This window comes from Misgurnus anguillicaudatus, chromosome 17 (assembly GCF_027580225.2).
Source record: "Misgurnus anguillicaudatus chromosome 17, ASM2758022v2, whole genome shotgun sequence".
In the NCBI taxonomy this organism is placed as follows: Eukaryota; Metazoa; Chordata; class Actinopteri; order Cypriniformes; family Cobitidae; genus Misgurnus; species Misgurnus anguillicaudatus.
In genome coordinates, this window is record NC_073353.2 from 5,485,383 (window position 1) to 5,507,076 (window position 21,694).

General features: G+C 37.7%; 2 protein-coding genes across 3 annotated transcripts in view; one reads left to right on the plus strand and one right to left on the minus strand.

The window, feature by feature from the left end:
* The window catches only part of osbpl6 (oxysterol binding protein-like 6), a 91,105-nt gene extending 78,127 nt beyond the window's left edge, over positions 1-12,978 (plus strand). For both annotated transcript variants that reach the window (XM_073854873.1, XM_073854874.1), the window contains 3 exons: positions 1,457-1,583; positions 2,789-2,911; positions 6,854-12,978. In XM_073854873.1, coding sequence (XP_073710974.1) covers positions 1,457-1,583; positions 2,789-2,911; positions 6,854-6,962 — 359 coding nt within the window. In that variant the 3' untranslated portion in view covers positions 6,963-12,978. The remainder of the gene's footprint in view (positions 1-1,456; positions 1,584-2,788; positions 2,912-6,853) is intronic.
* A 2,845-nt stretch (positions 12,979-15,823) lies between these two features.
* On the minus strand, positions 15,824-21,080 carry prkra (protein kinase, interferon-inducible double stranded RNA dependent activator). The gene is made up of 8 exons (XM_055216221.2): positions 20,963-21,080; positions 20,517-20,692; positions 20,277-20,358; positions 20,123-20,192; positions 19,916-20,033; positions 19,745-19,839; positions 17,078-17,240; positions 15,824-16,431 (listed from the first exon to the last, which is right to left on the minus strand). Exons 1-8 carry the CDS (start codon positions 20,995-20,997, stop codon positions 16,274-16,276), a joined length of 897 nt encoding a protein of 298 aa, XP_055072196.2. The 5' UTR covers positions 20,998-21,080; the 3' UTR covers positions 15,824-16,273.
* Positions 21,081-21,694: the final 614 nt, after the last annotated feature.

Consider the following 21,694-nt stretch of genomic DNA (forward strand, 5'->3'; position numbering starts at 1 on the left):
ACAAAATCATAGGTGGATGTGGAAAAGCTAAGATATGGCTTTAAGATGTGATTTAATAAATGCTGCAACACAGAGTCGTCACATTAGCAGTGTTATCAGCCAATCACAGCGCACTGGATAGCTGCTCTTTCTCAGAACGATGAGCTTTGTACAAATTGATGTGTTACAGGCTTAGAGGAGCTACAATAATGTACAGTATGTGGAAAATAATGCTTTTTTTAAAGAGTAACTAAACCCTAAACCAACTTTATTTAGTTAATGATCTGTAAGAATGAAGCGTTATTGGTGCTGTTCATTGATTTTAGTAAGTTTTTTGTCATTTGGATATAAAGTGTTTCAATACTGCAATATATGGTGTAAAAACATCTGAGTGCTGCCCTCTTCAGGTTGAATGGTGGCTACTGCAGTTGAATTTTCTTATTGGATGTTGGGTCCAAAAAATGACTCGTGATGTAAGCAGGTTCAAGCTCACCACGCCCTTGTTACGATCTCACCACACACTTTGTACGAGCTTAGTTTGTCCCCTCTATCTCCGTTGGGATCTGCCCACTTTTCTTGCATTTTTTAAATATTGCCAGTGGGCGGAGTCAGGCTCTGACCAGGGGTTTAGTTACGCTTTAAACCATGCAAATACATTGCATTACACCAAATACGCAAAGTAATCTGCTCTTTAGTCATAGAATATTGGCCCTTTAAAACTGATTTACTTTTATACTAAAGAAATCTGAGAAGGCTTTAAATTTACAGCATTAAATAACCTGTATTGATCAGTACTGTAACACATGAAATGAGAAACACACCTTGTTATTAGAAATGAATGACCGCTTTAATGATTGACTGTGCATGCTCAAAAATAAGCTCTCTGGACTTTTCGCTATAAACGATGATGAAATCATGAGAGATTTGTAACTGTGTAGTTTTACTGACAGACCTGAATATGACTGAAGCTTTGATAGAGACACACTCAAATATTTGCTTGTAAAAAAACAAGATAATTTAGTTGTTAAGCAGTCGTTTATTGTGGATATGAATTATATTTGTGTCTTGCTCAAACAGAGTTATAGTTTTATAAGTGACCTTACATTTTTTATGTGGCTGAAAAACAGCTCAAAATTGAACAATGGAAACTACAGTTGTGGGCAGTAAATAATCTCAATTCACTTGAAATGTGTGCCAATAAATAAAATGTAGGTCCTTGCCAAATGGAGTGCAGTTACAGTGCCAGATGCAGTCAGAGAGGGAGAGCAAGTATACATATATACATCATATACAGCAGGGCTTTATGCAGCCAGGAGAAACCCCTTACAGGAGAGAAACGTATCATTAAAACTCTTACAGTTAATAAGCACTTTCCTTAAAGCATTTTCGCTCGCTCGCTCGCTCTCTCTCTCTCTCTCTCTCTCTCTCTCTCTCTCTCTCTCTCTCTCTCTCTCTCTCTCTCTCTCTCTCTTTGCAGGTGTTATGCCCACAGATTATGAGCTGTATTACGGCTTCAGTAGGTTTGCTATAGAGCTCAATGAGCTGTTTCCTGAGATGAAAGATCTTCTGCCACCAACAGATGCACGTTTCAGACCGGACCAGAGGTACACACATAACACACACACACACACACACACACACACACACACACATGATGTTTTATATGTGGAGAACAAAATGACTGACAGTCTCGGATAGAAAAGACTTCATTATAAAACCTTGACTTTCTTTTGATTATATTGTTATATTAGGAGTATTACAGTAAGTGATGCTTTATCTGAATATTTTTAACCCCTAGTTAAGTTGCACTTTGTACTTACAGTCTGTTCATAACAACAGATGAATATTGTGATATATTTTTAGCTGAAGCTCAAGTTGTTAGCAACATCATGAGTTTGATTCCCTCTGAAAACACATACATGACTCATTACCATAATATGACTTGATTGTACTGATAGTCACTAAAGAGAAAAGCATTTGAGCCTTAGTAAAAATTGTGTTTTCATTAAAAAACGTGAGATCTTAAAAAGTGTTTTTAATGCTCAGTTTAGAATTGATCAGGGTTCCCACGGGTCCGTGAAATCCTTGAAAGTTTGTGAATCTGGGGGAAAAATTCAAGGCCCTTGGAAGTTTTTGAAAATATACATACATAGATGCAGGTCATTGAAAGTGCTTGAATCTATTTTATGCAAAAAGTTTTCTGGAAAAAATCTATTATTCTCTGTGTAGTGTAGGTTAATATCATATAATTTCTAGACTTTTTAAGCACACGTGCTAAACTGTTCACTTTAAATACTTATATCTTATGTATGCGAATGTCAATTCATACCAAAATGTTTTTTGCATAGTTGTGTTAGACACATGAAAACGTCTCGGGTTACGCATGTAACTGTTGTTTCTTGAGACGGGAACGAGATGCTGCGTCTTTCTTGACATACTTCCTGCGTCCCTGTAACGCCGTCTTTGACAACATTTCAGATAGCGATATACTTCCTGGCTCATGCGTCACCCTCTCTTTGTCATAAAGCCTCACCATTGAATTTGATATACACATTCAGATGCACTTACCCCTAAAGTGTCACCACAGGGCCGAGCCTAGTTCCCTCGAAAGGGAACTGTAACAATGTATCTTAAAAGGTAACACAATGTAACCTTGCTCTCACATGAAATGTGTCCCACATTTAGTCCTTGAATTTGAGGGTATTGGACCTGGAAAGTCCTTGAATTTGAAGTTACCTAAAGTGTGGGAACCCTGATTGATGTAAAGCACAGGGTTAAAGTGATGATGTGCGTTTTGAATGTGTGACAGGTGTCTGGAGGAAGGAAACGTTCAGATGGCAGGAGCTGAGAAACAGAGAATTGAAGAACAGCAGAGAAACAGGAGGAAATGGATGGAGGAGAACAACATTAAACACCAGCCACGATTCTTCAAGTCAGTGCATCTTCTCATCTCTATCATCTAACATTACTGCATTCATCATCTGTGTTTCTGCTCTCACATCTTTATATACATCCTTCTATTTTAATAGAGGATTTCTACATCCAAGGCTTTCCCATAAAGAGAAAAAAAGAGATTATTAAACATCAATACTTACAAAAGCATGACTTTGACCTTGAATAGTTCATCCAAAAAAATGACATTTTTCATTAAAGAGCCTGTAAGATGCCATTTTTAAGCGTCCTATCACCTAAGTCCTGGACAACAGGTTTAAATGCATGCAAGGTCAAAAAACACTGTAATTGTTTCAAAATATAAATTTAAAATTACCCCATTTCTCACAGATCCCCAAACGATTCGTGTGAAGCTGTTCAACGACTCAGTTTGCCTAAACCCCACCTTTCAGTAGCCTACTCTGCTCTGATTGGTCAACTGACAGAGTCTCCGCACAGACCACAGATCAGTGGCACAGACCAACAATAGTGCAACATGTTAATTGACCTCGTGCTTACATGATTTACTGAGAAGACATTATCGACATCAATACACAATATTAATCATTAATCAAAGCAATAAAAATGACGTTAGAAACTAACATTTTACACTCATTTACGCATTTATGTAAACTAACCGGGTCATAGCAAAACCGTAAGTGCAGCATAAGCCGCTTGCTAACGTGACTCTCTGACAGTATATTAACATTAACATGACATTAACATTTTTACACTCATTTAAGCAAGTATGTAGCTATAATCGTACTTACAGGTTGTGGTTAAGGAGACGCATGTTGTTCCAAATAAAGTGGGTACTGAACCAGCTTTCATTACCAAACATCTAGTAAATCCCTCTGTGTAAAAGTAATTTTAACCACAGATTCTTCATATATCTTCATCCTTTGGTAGTGCAACAAAACAACAGCGTGATCTGATGTTTACACACTGACTAGATGTGGGCAGGTCATAGTTTTGTTTCTGCCGTGGGCAAGGCTGTAGGCGGAGATTATTACGCCAAGTGTTCGTGTGACGTGGATAAAGTCAGGCAGGAGATTCAATCCATATGACGACTCGTTTCAGCGATTCAGAGTTGACTCCCTAGTTTTGAAGCCAATAACTTTATTAATCGTGCACTTTTTGGTTCAACTACTTGTAGTTGTTTACATTGATGGACAGCTACATGACACACTGCAATACAGGTCAGTTTCGATTTTGGATCTGTGTGGCTCTTTAAGTCCTGCCTCATGCCATCCTAGATATTAATGATTTCCTTTTTGTTTTTATTAAAACAAATATACATGTTGAAACTCTTTAAAGCACATCCATCCATTAATAAAATAATAAATTAATGTTACAAAACTTGTGTAGCAAACCAAGTTACCAGAATATATGACAAAATCAGAACGACAACTTTAAATCTCACTGGTTTATGTGTGTGTTGTGACTAAATGTGATCCTGTGTGTGAAATCATAATCTAATGATGAGATCAGGAGCAGCAAAGGAGTCATTAGGATTCCTTTAATGATGCTGGTGATCACATTATCATTTATTTTAATGGAAAATGTTACATGCTCTTTTAAGTTGCTGTAAATAAAAGCATCTGCTATATACAATTAACCAACCAAGTAATAGGCCAAAAGCATTATTCAACACAATAAATAAACTTACTAAACCTCCACCTCAAGACTCCCTAGCTTCCAATGAGCTCTGCTGCTCCTTCATGAATTATTTGCTTGAAAAGACTGATGCCGTCCACCAATGCTTCTCTGCTGATACAATGCTCAACCATTCACCAAATCTCTCCAGTCAAAATATGTCCAGCTTTTCTCTGACAACCCCATCTTCAGTCTCTAAGTTACTTATGAAATCCAACTCTTCTACATGTCATCTTGATCCTGCTCCTACTTCTCTCCTGAAACTTTGTCATTCTTTCATCTCTGCACCTATCTCTCACTTCGTCAATACTTCACTTACCTCTGCGTCATTTCCTCTGCCACTAAAAACTGCTGCAGTTACCCCTGTTCTTAAGAACCCCAACCTCGACCCCTAAGTTTTATCTAACTACCGCCCTATTTCAAATCTACCGTTCATAGCAAAATTTCTGGAAAGCACTGTTGCCTCCCAACTCCAGTCTTTTCTGGTTAAAAATAATCTCCTCAATCCCTTTCAATCTGGTTTTCGCCCCCTCCATAGTACGGAAACTGCGCTGGTAAAGGTGGTGAATAATCTACTGCTGTCCGCTGATTCTGGCTCTCTATCCATTCTTCTGCTACTTGATCTCAGCTCTTCCTTCTCATGAATTACTCATTACTTGTCTCTCTAATTTGGGTATTTCTGCTCTTTCCTGGTTTTCTTCCAATCTCACAGACAGACAATTTTTCATCTCAGTTAAGGACTCCCAGTCACCTACTGTCCCCCTGAAGCGAGGTGTTCCCCAGGGATCCGTTCTTGGGCCCCTATTATTCATAATTTATATCATACCACTCTGTCAGATTTTACAACGCCAGGGTCTCAACTATCACTTCTACGCTGATGATATTTAATTATACTCTATCTGCACACCCACCCTACCCCCCCAAATTGACAAAATTTCAGCTTGTGTAAAGGACATAAAAGATTGGCTTAATTCAATTTTTTTTTTACTTAACAGGGATAAAACTGAGATCATTTTTATTGGAACTCCGTCACTAACCACCAATATTTCTCACATCACAATATCCAATACTGTTAAAAACCTAGGTGTAATCATTGACTCAACACTTTCCTTTCAGTCCCATATTAATTCCATTGCAAAATCAGCATTTTTTTCACCTCCGTCGCATTGCCCAACTCCGCCCAATCATCAGTACTAAAGACGCTGAAACTGTCATCCATGCATTTGTATCATCACGTCTCGATAACTGCAATGCCCTTTTCATTGGTCTACCTGTAAGCTCCATCTCCAGGTTACAATATATCCCAAACTCAGCTGCTAGACTATTCACTCACACTAAGCGTTCTGCTCACATCACGCCAATTGTGAAAGATCTCCACTGGCTTTCGGTAGTCTATCGTATTAAATTCAAAAACCTACTGCTTACCTTTAAATCGTTGCATGGTTTGGCTCCCCCTTATCTTTGCAATATGCTCGTTCCCTACACCCCAACTCGCTCACTACATTCCTCTGACTCTAGTCTTCTTGTTATCCCTCAGTATCGCCTTTCTTCAATGGAGGGCAGATCTTTCTCTACTATTGCACCCAAACTTTGGAATTCTCTTCCCCGCTCTCTCGGCAGTGTAAATAATATAACAAAATTTAAATCATTACTCAAAACCCACCTGTTTTCTTAATGCTATTCCTACTGATTTGATTACGCTGTATTTATTCCAATATCTCCCTGAATGTTATGTTATGTCTTTTTAATTTCTGTTCTGTATTTGTGGACTTGTCTCTATCTCTATATGCCACCCTGTACTTCTGTGTCCCTTATCATTGTCATCTTGTTAAATTTTTTTTGATGTAAAGCGTCTGGAAAGGCGCTATATAAATAAGAACGTATTATTATTATACAGTGGTGTGAATTTGGCCTCATCCAGATTTATGATGTTATTGCATGTTAGTCACATTATAATGTTTCAGATCATTTACAATTCGCAAATTCAAATATTAATCAAAGATAAAACAAGTAAACACAACACAACATTGCAATAACTTGCAATAAGTCTGTTTAAGGCGCTGTGGAGGATTTTTGGTCCACTCATCTTTGCCGAATTTGAGTAATTCAGCCACATTGGAGGGTTTTCAAGCATAAACCGCCTTTTGTACCTAAAAAGTGCGTATTAGTACCTCCAAAGGTACATAAATAGGACCTTTTTAAAGGTGTACCATCCCAATGACAGCTTTTATATCTTTATGTCTGAATGTTTTCCTGACCTGTGTTTCCTCTGTGCTTTATGTAACAGAAAGGTTACGGACAGTAACCAAAGAGAGAGATGGGTGTCTAATAACACATACTGGGATCTGCGAAAGGACCCTGGATTCCTCAAACTAGAAAACCCTGATCTGTGGTAGGATCCCATCACCTGCTCTGATGATGCTTACTATGCAGAACCCAACTGAAGAGGAGAAGCCCTGTGATCTGCGACTCACTTCAGCAGTCTCCGCCTCCATCATCTCCATAGTAACGCAGAGAGATGCTGCTGTTGTCAGGGCAACAGTAAGAGCCGTCCACACGAAGCCACTTGCGCTTCCTTATATGTCTTTGCCTTAAGAATTCGCTTCTCGACGACATGGTTTTAATGAAACTCATTCATTGACTGAATTACATCATCGTGTCTACAGAATATTCTGCATGTGTAGAAGGCAGCTTTCACGGGCAATATGTTATACAAACACATCAAAACGACATGTAGACTTTAGTGGTATTTTTCTAAATGACCAAAAGGACATTGCTGCTTTTCAGTTTAAGGCTGATGATGATGATGAGATCGGACAATTTCTTCTTCTTTCAGATGGGCAGTTGAATGAATGTACTGTATTGCAATGCTTTTATAATTGTGGAAATCCTCACGTTTTAAATCCTTCCAAAGAATCAAACTGAACGAGTTAATGTGATATCGATCCGCTGATGTTGAGAGACCAGAGACCGAAGTCATGGCTTCTCCTGTATCTCTGTAGCTGCTGTTTAACATCAGCACTCTTTGACTTAAAGGTGCAATGAATCTACCAATGGCCAGAAATAATCATCAGCTGTAGCAGCCCTGTCCCTGTTCAGATAGTCATCTGTAGTCCTGCTATTGCTTAAACCAGAATTTAAGCCTTAAATTGATATAGAAACCACATGTTAAATGAAGATGTGCAGGTGTGTAAACTCGCTGGAGCCTCTGCTGGCTGATCATCGCTACTGCATCGTCACAATCTCTCTCTCTACCTGAAAAGGTGTTTGAAATACAGTACTCGTGTACTGCTTACTGCATAATACTTCTAATACTGTATATGCTGTACTTCAGTATGTGAAATATGTGCCTTACGCACATATTAGTATGGAAGACTAAACACATTTCACATGGTTTCACATGGTAATGTATGTCTGTGACAGTTCCCCTAAATAATATGTTAAAGTCGTTATTTGAAAAGTCACAATCTGAAAAAAATGTTTCAAGTTTAAATCAAGTTCTTCATTGCATTGTGGGGTACGGTATACTGTATACTAAATATAGCAGGTCATATGCAGAAAACTGCCATACACTGAAAGCCCTAATGCTGTTTGTAATGCTGTTCATTTAACTTATCAACTTACAAAAATCATAAATTGATTTACTTAGAGTCAATACCTTTCATTACACATTGTTATATAAAGTTAAATGGCAATTTAAGTTCAGTCTTTACGATCACCAAGTTAAGTGAACTTAAAGCTCCACTGTGTAGGATCTACTCCCATCTAGTGTTGAAATTCTATATGACAACCAACTGAATATTACTTTCTAGATCCCCCCCCATTCGGAGCACCTTTTAACTCCTATGATGGCTGTTTCATGCCAAGGTTAACATTAGTGCTGCAATGGATCGCAGTGGATCACGACCCACGGTTCGCCTCGCATGTGATTTGCGGATTAATATGCAAATTTAAATAGGGAAAGTTTATCATTTGTACGCGTTTCAAAGGTTTCCAAATGTTAATATTCAAGTGATTTTAAACAGTTTAACTGCAAAAAGGCGCTAAAGTGAGCAGTTTACGCACAAACGCATGTGCGGTTGAATGCGTCCAGTCCAGCTCGAGTCAGACGTAATCATCTTAAAGATCAGAACTCTTGATGTGTAAACTTTAGAGAGTTGCGCTACTCTCTCTCATACTGTAGTGTATTAAAATACATTTTGCTAATAGTGCAATAAAAAACAACGTGAAGTTTTTATGTGGGACGTCTGTTTATGCTGCGCCGTTTGTAATTCGCCCTCTGTCCGTGTGAGTGCGCGCGTTTAAGGGCACTGAGTAGTTAACCTACTTAAGTCTGTGTCATTAATGTTAATCAAACAACCTAAGACAAAGAGAAAATCACTTCTGAAGCTTTAAAAAATAATAATTACATTTAATTAATTCAATAAATGCAGTGTTATTATTCATTTGATTTCTGTACCTAATGATTTTAGACCTTACTTAATGTGCAACTTTGTTTTTTATAAATGTTTGTAATTTCTTGATTTGTTATTAGATTTTTCCCATACTTTTATTTTTGCTGATCCGAAAAATGATCCGATTCGTGCCTCAAAAACCGTAATGTGATCCGAACCGTGAGTTTTGTGATCCGTTGCACCCCTAGTTAACATGGCTTTCAGTACAAAACAAAAGCAATGAAAAATAATGAACAATTTACAGTGTCCTTTGCCTGTGATCCGTCATAGCACACAGATTTATGATAACATGAAAAAAGTCAGATTTTAATTTCATATGTCCGCTTTAAATCACATACAAAAAGCCACCATAAACGTAGCTTAGACACTCCTTTATCATCAACGCGAGGAAAAGTATACAGTAGTGTTATGCACAACCATGCTATAGTTAGCCACTATATAGTTAAGCAACAATAAAACTTTGAGTTTACACCATAGACTGTATAGTTTTAAACGAATATGCTGAATTGCCTGTGGAGAAGATAGAAAGCAGGCAACTTTGGCGTCTCTTGAGCCTCATGAGCTTGTTCCATCTTGGAAAACGACTCCAATGTTGACTTTGGTCTTGTTGTTTTTCCTGTCGTGTTGTCGTTTTAAATCTCTTTTTCGCTTCCTTGCCGACTCGTTTTAATGTCCTCGAGAATAGGTCTTCAACAGGCTTTCAAATCAAAGCATTATGCTGTTTTAACACCAACCGCATTTGAGGCGTCAAAATCGCGTCTACCGTGCCTAGTTTGCGGCTTGAACAGTTTGAATGCATTCGCGCGGAAAAAGCAAGCATTTGACACGCGTAAGAGGCAAAATCCACTTCTTGTGGGAGGGGCTAGTGCTATGCGGTTGTCTGTTTGCAAGATGACTGATGTTGATTGTGCATTTATCAAGAGAGTTACCGGTTTGTATTTGGTCACCTTACTACAGGGGGAAAATAAACGGCGCGGGTTGATAAACGTCACGTGACTCAAAAGTGAAATTTGTATTTACAACTTACCAGGTTGCCCAATGTCCTCACTGACACTCTTCAACGCGAGGTCCTTTTTATTCCTGTCCCTATAGAAATAAGAGCTGGTGTCGTGTAGCTCCGGGTGACTGCTTACTGACAAGATCAAGTGTTCCTTCATGTTGAATGAGTGACTCTGGGCGGGGTTGTCGCCACAGCACCAAGCAGGCTCCTGATTGGTTAACGCAGCGCGAAATTCCGCCAAAGATCAAATTTTTCAACTCGGGCGTCAGCGGCAAATTCACATCAAACACAAAATGCACCATTCGCGCGTACCACACCGAGTGCTCAATTCGCGTGAACTAGACACGCGAATGAGGCGGAAACGTGTATTCCGCGCCGCGCCAAACGCCTCATTCGCACCGCGAGACCTCCAGACGCGCGTCAACCGTCTTCACATTGACTTAACATTGAAAAAACTCGCGCTTCACGCCTCTACCGCGGCTGGTGTAAACGCAGCATTAGATCGTAATCCCTCACGGTGTGCAGCTGTTTCTCAATCCGAAGGCTTTCAGTCTACGCAGGTCACATATGCGGGCTGCATACGTCATCAAGCCTGGTTTATTTAAATTAACTGAGCATTACATTCACAAGTCATAAGCATATTACATCAATTTACAATTAACTAAGAATAATTGTCAGCTTTATAATTGTTAATATTCTGAAATAAGACGTATGCCGCCTACAACCTCGGGAGGCTTCAGCTAGCGGCCAGCGTGAGTGTAGTCTGAAAGCGACTCGCCCGTATGTATTCTAAATAGCAGATTCTACACTTACGAGAATACTTTGATTAGTAGGTGGAAGTAATTACACATGAATAAGCACATACTTTTGAAAAAACGCATGGGTTTTTGCTAAGAATTACCTAAAAAAAAACTACACAGTGGAGCTTTAAATATTTAAGTTTTTTGGTAGGCCCATTACTAAATCGAATTGAGGGAATACTCGATCAAATGAGTTCAGTCAATTTATTAGGGTTTTCAGTGTACACCGAAGACTTTCTGCATCTTCTTGCTCATTATCGATCAGACCAACAAAAGTTTTAGGATTTTTACCCTGAATTTTTTTCCAGAACATGGTTACAACAATGTGGAGTACTGCTTTTTAAAATTTTAGGCATTATGTTATCCATATATATTTTTTGAGGAATGGTTGATGATTAATTTCTCTTCTTTAAAGGAACAGTATGTAAGAAATGTATATCAATTAATCATAAAATGGCCCTGATATGTCACTAGACATTAAGAAATCATTTTCATTTCAAATACTTGTATTACTCGCAACAGTGGTCCGGCCAGGATATTTTCATTAAAAAGTGGAATTGCAGCCCTAAACTGATGTTTATGTTGTCATGTGGCTAAAACTGGTACTGCCATCACAAAACTGGTGGCCAATACACAACAAGTTTTGTAATTGCAATATCAGTTTTGGCCACAATCCTACATACTGTTCCTTTAAGCAATCCAAGATGTAATTGAGATTGTTTGAGCTGAAACCATGATGATTTATAAAATAACAAGTCCTTCTTTATATTTACAACATTACTGTTCATCTATAGCCTCAGGCAAATGATGTTTGCGCACACATCCGGGATGGCCTTAGAATGAGGAAATTTAAATAGTATGCAGTATACAGTTTAAGGGTATTGTATGCAGTAAGCAGAACTAGTATTGTATTCTGAACATTGCGTTTGGTTGTTAACTGACTTTAGTATCGCTCCTGCCATTAATGGACTTCTTTCATGACACAAACATTCACAACATTCTTGCATAAATGGTTGCATGAATGGACACATTTTTATACAGAAGTTACTGGACTACATCGAGCAGATTTTTTGCCCTTAAGCAGAACATATAAATATAAAAAAAGATTATTTAATGTGCTTTACTGTAGTTTTACTGTAATGTTGGTAGATTACTGAACAAGCCAAAAGCAGTGTAGACACAGTGAGAGAGCAGCTCACGTCTCCTGTATCTCACTGTTTGAGTCTTTCACTGTGCCTTAACGTATATAAAATCATATCAACACACTTTAACACACAGACACACTGAGCAACAGATTCTCAACACTAATGCACTTTTACCTGTCACATCGATATCATACACACTGATCAAATATATATATATATACAGTACTGATATGAAGGGTCTGTAAAACAAAGTAGATATAGTGAGCTCCAAAAGCAGAGTAAAAATAAAATGAACTTTCATTTCAGACATTTACACAATCATATTTAACGACATCATCCACTTCAGTGCAAAAACCCATGACGACATGAACTGAAGATGTCTCGTGCTTGGTGGAAAGGAGATCTGATCTTTCTGTGTGGAAAGGATTAATGGTCATCACTACTTTCTATGATTAGTCATTTGTGAATTCTGTTTGTTTGAAAAACATTTAAATGAAAGGGACATGAAAGCGTACACTGTGGTTTTTGGATCGTTTCTACTGAATGCATTTCAGTTTTGAATCATGCTTATGTTTGTATAAAGAGCATCATCACCAGCTAAACTACAGCTCATCTGAATGAATCTTTCTGAAGCATACAGAGATTATTATTAAGATTGTTCAACTGGAAGAGGTTTTTGTTATATTTTATGATAAGATTAGGTGTACTGAGTATCAGCTGGCATTTTCTCCCCATTGCATGAAAACATGTGACAGTCTGCCAATGATGATCTCTGATGCCTTATACAGATGTTGATTTTCTTGATTGGGTTCATTCATTGACAGATCCTGCACTGTGTGTAGGATAAGATGTTCACAGCTGCTGGACCGCTTTGCTTTAACAAAAGACTGATGTACAACTGTTGTTTCTCTTGACGTGTTAATAGGACACCAATGATATAAAAAAATTCTCTAGACCTGCTGTTTCACATTTACACTAAATACATACAAATACATATTTATGTTTTAAGCCATGATCTGTTTTTCTGTGTTTATTTTTACCTGTGTACATACTTTGATTATTGAAAAAAGTATACTTGCATGTACACACTATTTCTCCTGTCTCACCGGAAACTGAAGCAATGATGCACGAACATTCAAAAACATGACTTGGGTTCTTACGATACAAAGCTTAATGCTAATGGGTGAATTGTCCCTTTAAGGCACGTTGTGGTATAGTCACAAAATATTGGATTCATTTATTTGTGTTCATGACACAATTTTCCTTTTTTTTCGTGCCATTGAGCAATAGTGTATTTTTCGTTTCACGCAGTACATATTTCTACAAATAGTTTTTCGTTTCTGTAGCACGACTTTTGTTTTCGTGTTTTTTTTACAATTTTTTTAATATTTTCGCTTAGGGTTGGGATTAGGATGTCTGAAATGTAACAATGTGAAAACAAAATTGAAAATGACTCAAAAAAGAAAGCCATGCTACAGACACGAAAAACTATTTATAGAAATTTGTGCTGGGTGACACGGAAAAAAAAAACAGAAAATCTTGTCCATGTACACAAATAAATCAATTAAATATTCAGTGACTATACCAACTTGCCTTGAGATTGTGTTGAATATTTTTACCCTTGGTTTCACAGACAAGGCCTAAGGCTAGTCCTACACTAAAACATGTTTAAACTTCATATAAGATACAGATCTTAAAGCAACACTATGTAGTTTCCATGTAAAAATGACTTGCAGCTCCCCCATGTGGTTGAAAAGCGCAACAGTGCCTGATATCAGACACTCTTCTGCAGGCAGGGGGAGGGGCGGGGCTGTGTGCTCTACCCTCCACCGCCACTTTCAGAGTGTGCTTGTAGCAGCTAGGAGGCTGCTCAGGTTGCAGCAACAGTACAATTTGTCCAGTTAAAAGTTGTTCTATCACTGAAATAATTTTAGAGACATTATTTAAAGGTAAAAAAACTACATAGTGTTGCTTTAAAATATGCCAGTGCCATTGTCTCAGGATACACACCAGTGACATTTTTCCTAATGTATGTTTATAAAGATGCCTAAACATCTTAATTTAACTTAAGGTCTAGTCCTGGTTTAGATTAATCCAGGACTAGGCCTTGGATATATTAGGACATTTAGGTAGTTTTTACAAACATACCTTACAAAATAATACTAATGTATATACCTCTTGAGACTATAACAATAGCACTGAAATACACTACTGGTCAAAAGTTTTGAAACACTCACTTGTTCTTTATATATATATATATATATATATTTTTAGAATAATAATAAAATCGACCAAACTAAGACATAACACAAATGTAACTTTGGGAATTATGTCGTGACTAAAAGCATTTTAAAAAAAAATAATATCTGATCACCTGAAGTGCAGTCAGCCTTTGCCTACACTTGATAAAAATGCTACATATTTTTCACAATTAACATATGTTTTTGTTTCTTTAACTTATCAAATCAAGTTGAAATTGTTTAATATTTTTAAGTTATGTTAATTTTTCACAGCCAAACCTTGAAAAAGTTGGTTGAATTGCCTTGCAAAACTTTTTTTTTTTTTATGTACAGTGTAGAAATTGCAAACCCATACTCATGTCATTTTATCATGAGGCTTCTTAATTTTTTTTACCTTAGGATAAATTTTAAAGAATATTGAAGGAGTTCACATTTTAATCTGGGCTCTTTTTGGCCGTTTTTCCTTCAAATTAGATGACTCAGAATGAATATTAAAGTGGATCAAAACCCTTAAAAGATTTCTTAAAATATTGAACAATAGGCGTTCTTGCCTTACAGGACAACTTCAAATGTTGATTGGTGTATTTCAGAATTTAAAAATAAAATGTAGTTTTCTAATAACAGAAATGTTTGGCATGGGTATATTGTAAAATTGATTTCAAGCGTTTAAACATACACTTTCACATTAAATGATTTTTAAGATCATAGTTAACATTTCAGTCAAGTGTTTCAAAACTTTTGACCGGTAGTGTATGTTAAGATATGGTAATGCAAGATGTTTTAAAAATGAATGCAGTTCAAACATGCATTTTAGTCTGGGACTAGTCTTAAACTCTTTCTGCTTATTGAGATTGGAAGCATCAAAAATGTTCTAGCCATGACTTTGGTTTCTTTGACATGATCTTCCTCAAGATTATATTTTCACAGAATGCTCTTAACATTATTACATCACGGTTTCTACATAATTCACAGTTAAATGACTTTTCACAGACTGTGGCTCACATTTACTGAAACTAAAGCAACAAACTCATTCTGAAAGTCGGTCGCACATGAAACATCAAGCAAATATAAATAAGGGAAATCTGAATGCTTTTTACTTAAAATTTGCTGCGTTGTAGTTTTACTTTATGAAAGCAACCATCCAGAAATGTAGGTACACACAAAGATTATAGGCTAGTAGGAGACAGAATATTTTTACATGACATTATACGTGGAATATTTAGAAAATATTTATAGTGCAGTTTAAACTAATAAATAAAACATTGTCAAGTAGAGATTTAAAAAGTTGCTGCAATAATGAATTAAAAACTGATGATGTTGAATAACAAGAGGCCTGCTGCACAACAACAACAGCAAACTTCCAGTTTTAGAGAAAGGTTTGACTGGCAACATATGACTATAACCCTGATTAATGCTGAAGCGCATGAACATCAAAGTGTGACACCTGCAGCAAACATAGAGAAGTGAAACACAGAAAGCCATAAAAGAATCTGATCAACTAAAATGAATTTACAAAGCAGAAGAGAAAAACACAGCTCACATAAGCAGTGTGTAATTTAGGATGATATTGACCTCATTTTAACATATAGGGGGAAAAAAACTGTTCACAACAACGATGTTTGCAATACATGTTTTAATAAGACAAGATTAAAATGCAGCAGTGAATCACTGTTGTGTGTTTGATGAACATACTCAAAGACCAACATACCAACAGCACTTTATTCAATAAACCACCAGACTATTTAAAAATCTAACAATGACACAATATAGTTTTAGAGCGAGTCACTATAGATGAATTCATTTAAGTGTAAACCCCTCCAACTCAAAATTTCATTTAAATGTGTAACTTCCCACCAGCTTACTCTTTATTCTATTTATGGTGGTTATTGAAGAAAATAAATGTTTACTGACACAAACGCTGTCTTTATTGTGAAATCTGCATGCATGCTGGCTGTTTATCTGAGCTGTGTAAAACAGACTGAGCTCATACAGGTCTGCTCATAGAGCAGATATCATCCACCATACTGATCTCAGTTCAGTGATGCAAATGCTGCTCTCAGATCTCTTCTTATTGTTTATTGGCGACCATCTTGACGTACTGCAGGGCATTATGTGCAGCAGCGTTTTGGGCGTTACTGCTGGTTATTCCTGATCCGTGGCAAACAGTCACAGGTCTGGTGGACAGTTCAACCAAACACTGATACTGTCCATTCACTGTCAGCTCATCTGAAACAAACAAACAACCACTGAGTTTAACACATCACAGCTGAAATACGCACATAAATCATTTCATCTGACACATCATCACTATGTTTGTTTATTTATAAATGACTGTCGTGGTGTTATTCACCCCCCCTTTTTTACAGTATAATAATAAAACTGTAACAAGAGGAGTTTCTTTGTACAAAATTAAAATTGATTACACTTTACATGCAACATGTGTATCAAAGACACCATAAAATAATTACTAGTAATACATGTAAATTATGCATAAATACAAGCAACTAACCCTAAACCAAACCCTAAGCCTACAAATAGGCACAAACCAAGCTGATGGTCGGGCAGGCAGGTTTTGAGAGTCATCTGACTTCCACAAGGTCTACTAAAGTAGATCACCGCTGCCTTGTTTTTGGCCCATTCACCATAGTTCTCACACACAGATTACAGGAAAATACACGGAAAATGCCTCTGGGATTTGTGCGGGAAGCATTTCATTTTGGTTTAGTCACACAGCCAATGATTTTCTGGAATCCCATGAAGATCCCATAAAGACACGTGACGTGCATTGTATTTGCAATCGTGCACTTGACAGATTTTTGTTTATGATTCGATCTCTCGATTCTCGTGTTTCAACTGAGAAACATGAACTTACCGATGTCCATGTATGTGACCTGAAATCCCTGTTCCAGTGAAAGCTCCAACAACATCTGAATGTAGTCTGTGTTGGGAATGCTGAGAGGAGATCTCTTCAGGAGTGAAATCCTCTCCCCTGTTGAATGCCAAAAACTGTCCAGATTCACACGAGGTGGAGGGCTCTGAGGATCACAGAGAACAAAGCTGGATAACATATCATACAAAACAAGAAAGTCATACGTGGCAAGCAAAGAGAACATTTTCCATAATATATAGGTAATGTGAATATTACGGCTGCATATCGCCAACAACTTCAGGATACAATGTCACGATACAGGACAGTTTTTGATTGGTTATTGCTTATATAACTCATCCTACAGAGCAGTTTGCTAAACCCATCGAGAGAGCGAGAGAGAGAGAGAGTGAGAGCTTACTTAAACTTTTACTCTATGGGGCGGTTTCCCGGACAGGGATTAGACTAGTCCTAGACTTAAACACTTTTAAGAGCTCTCCAAACTGAAAACAACTTGCACTGACATATCTTAAAATACATCAGTGCCCTTTGTTTTACCTCAAAATGCACACAGGCAATGTTTTAGTAAGGCATGTTTGTTAAAACTAGTTATATTTCCTAATTAAACTAAGGCCTAGTCCTGGATTAAGCTAATCCTGGTCCGGGAAACCGCCCCCATGTGATTGTTTCCCAGACATGGTTTAGATTAATCCAGGACTAGGCTTTGGTTATATTAGGATATTTAAAGGCGGAGTCCATGATGTTTGAAAGCCAATGTTGATATTTGAAATCACCTAAACAAACACGCCACTACCCCATCAGAATCTAGACCTGCTTTTGATAGACCCGCCCCACACATACGCAACCCGGCATTTGATTTGATTTGATTGGCTATAAGTGTGTTTTGGTAGTCGGCCCGTCTCCTTTTCCAACGCGTTTTTCAAACATCATGGACTCCGCCTTTAAGTAGTTTTTTTTACAAACAAAGCTTACAAAATAACACTGGTGTGCATCTTGAGACAAAACAATTTCACTAATACATGTTAAGATATGTCAGTACAAGGTGTTTATAAACTACATGCATTTTAGTCTGGGACTAGGATAAGCCCCGTCCAGAAAACCACGTCTATGACATTATACTTAATACGCGTTCCTTCCATATAAAATCACGGATCAACTACGATCTGTCACACCACTAATGAATACAAACCAAAATGTTTACATAATAATTAGCTACCTTCAATAGTTTGTTAGAATCGATAGAGAAGGTGCTGTATCAATGCACGCATCATCATGAGTTCATGACAATGCATCATCAGATCGATAATTTGAAAACAACACTAGTTATTTGTATGCTCGAATTCATAGTATTTGAAAACAAGTAGGCGAAAAGTTAACAGCTCACTCGTTGCGGAGACAATGTGTGACACGTGATATCAACATGGCGAAGGTAGTACGTCAAGAGTTTTATTCACACTACCCATATTATACTATACTGAAATGTACGTTTTAATGGTAAGTAGTAAAACTGGGACCATTAATCGTGATTCATACTAATAATACCTGTGCGATGTTATGCACAACTCTTTCATGTATTATGGCTCTTTGATCAGAAAGTCCTTATCAGTCTACAATTAATAATGGCACTTTTCCATTCCATAGTACCCCATGGTTTAGTTTGGGTTGGGTCAGCTCACCTCACTTTGGCTTGGTTAGCTTTTCCATCGAGTTTAGTAACACTTCACAGTGGGAGGGATTATAGGCGTGTCGTTATATTTGCGCTGCCCGCTGCAGTATCATACGAGAGCGTTGTTGGAATGCTAAACATCCCCATACATTCATTTATTTCTCAGTCCGCCACAAAATCAAAATTGACCACCACAAAAGCAAAAGACGTATTGAGTAGGTAGGTACTTAAAGCTGGATACACACCACAAGATAATCAAGCTGAAATTGGGCCGATTTTTGGTGTGCGGCGTGTTAAGAGCATCTGATTCTGCTCGGAAGCACGTCGGGGCCGCTCCAATTGCAAATCAGTTGCAATTGGACAACCACACACATGTGAAACATAATGATACCCAATCAGAAAGCAAGCTGATGAAAGAAGAAACCATAACAACTACATGGCACAGCATGCACAGTCGAAAGTGAGATGGACATTAGAGATGTAAAAAAGCAGTCCATATCATGCAATTTCTTTATCCCCGTTGTTGGCCATGTTTGTTAACTGTGAAGTCACGTTGGGCCGTGAAAAACATTGCAAGATCTCCACGAAATTTCCTGTGTTCTCAGTTGAGACTTGTTTGTGATGCGCGGTGTGCGGTCATGACCACATAGTGGCAGTCTACACACTATAGGAACAAACATGTTAAGTGTTTTTTTCATCATGTTTGTGGTCTCTCACATTTTGAAAATCTGATAAGATTTAAAAAATCTTTTGGCGTGGCCCAAAGTCACAGTATGCCATTTCAGACGAGGGATGCAGACATGAAATAGGTTGAAGAAGAAATTATGAATAAGAATTTGCATTGAGGTCAGCCACTTTTTGTAAAAGGTTAATTCTGTACAACACAAACGGGCCTCATATACTACCTTTGGGTTTGAGGTCATGTACGTGAGCAATTTTATTATTTGAATATAGTTTATCATGTGTACTGTATGTGTCACACTTACCCATGTAATCTCAGAAGATCCAGATAAAAGACGAAGTTTTTCCAGCATTCGCTCAGCCGCCGATCTTCTGGCCATCTTTTTAGAGCTGCCTGTCCCTGGTGTGTAAAAGCACATTTACAGTCACAAGAGCGTTCATATACAGACTCGCGAGTAACATTACGGTAAACGTACCCGCTTCTTCCAGTCCTTCTAATCGACAGACAACCGTGAACTCTTTCATATGATCGGGCCCTGTTTCCATACACAACACATAGTCCGGCAAACACCAAACTCTCTGCATCGCCAACTCCTGAAACACAGAGCGTTTGATAAACACTAAAGTTTTACTAACAAACACTTTCAAATAAAAACACTGACATGAAGGGTTGTGTCAAATACCTGCAGTATTCCCACAGGATTGGAGGCATCACCAGATTCAGGAGAGACACCATGATTCTCTCTCTCATCACTATGAAAGATTCAGGAAACAAGCGTTAGCTCAATTTAAAGTAAATATTATCATTTATATAAGAGTCAATAGTGTGTTGTTTACTTCGGCTGGGTGTCGATTTGTAATAATTTTAAGGCAGCGCTGGCAGCTTCTTGCCTGGCAGCCTTTTTAGTGGATGCTTGACCTTCACAAAACAACAGGAATCGTGTTAATAATAGCGTACACAGATAATGTGATCTACAGGTTTTCTAAATATTCTAATTATAAATGATTGTAACAATAATAGTTTTGCTTAAAATAAGTTTAAAATGAGCTACACGCCCAGACTGATGTAAAACAGACCTTTGCAGACAATATCTCCAATAGTAACGCTCAAGATGAAAGAGGGCTGGTGCGCGTCCCCGTCAGCACGAATGAGCGCGTACTCGGGGGCATTGCCGGTTTTGACGCCGTATTCATGAAGGATCTGGACGGGAGTTTTATCAGCCACACTGAGCCGACGAGAAGCTAAAACGCCGGCTGAAAGACAATGACATACTGTTGTTATTAAACCAGATCGCATCCCCCCAACAACACGCAAACTTTAACAGTAATGAAACGAGGGTGTGTTTAAAATATGATCCTCTGATAAACTCCCGCCTTTAAACTGTAAACAATACAGCGTCACATATACGTTTAGCGCCAGTCTCACAATATACATGATATGAAACAGACTCAAGTTGACTTAACAGACATGAGATGTTGTATATGTGAAAGTGTAAATGAAAACAAAAGCGTTAGATACTTACGCTGAATCGGCCATCATTGTTGTCCGTTTGCGCATGCGTTCACGGTTTCTGGTTGACGGACAGAAGCGCTGGCCAATAGCTGCTGCTGCTGCTTCTTCTTCTTCCTTGACGTTTAACGGTAGCTTGCATCCAAAAGCTTTGCATTAGCGCACTCTAGCGGTTTAGTTCCTGTACTGTTCAGCACATTATATTCTTCACACCAGTGCCGTCCTTCTTATGAATCAATCCAAACACTATTCTGCCTTGTCCATTCCCACCACTCTGCAGTATATCATTTTTTCTGCCTCGTCTGATAACTCAACATTTCTTAATCTTAATCTTAGTTTTCCTTCTGTTCTTTATAATCTCTACACCTCATATGCACATCTAAAACCTGACAACACTTACAAAAAACAGCTGAATGCTTTCCAATAACATATAATGTACTATTCAAAGAAATTACTATATGCTATTCTTAACCTGACCATTCATTCTATCCTAGTAGTCCCTACCTAAATTCCTAACAAGACTAACCTATTTTATTTTACATTTATTCTAGCCCCACTATCATAATAACTAGGGTTGCAAAATTCTGGAAACTTTACATGGGAATTAAAGAGAACAAACCGGGAAATGCAGAGTTGCCTACAGGGAATTTAAATGTAGTTAAAATAATAATTATTATATTTTCATAATTTTGTTTAAAACAAAAAGATATAATGCAATTTTAGTTGAATTTCTACCCTGCACATT

Bases quoted from the DNA above. Each gene is read 5' to 3' on its own strand.
- prkra (XM_055216221.2), bottom strand. From the start codon at position 20,997: ATGCGCAAACGGACAACAATGATGGCCGATTCAGC. The intron at 20,193-20,276 runs GTAAACAACACA...AATCTTTCATAG, and splicing joins CAAATCGACACCCAGCCGAA to TGATGAGAGAGAGAATCATG. The intron at 20,034-20,122 runs GTATTTGACACA...TCTGTGTTTCAG, and splicing joins ATCCTGTGGGAATACTGCAG to GAGTTGGCGATGCAGAGAGT.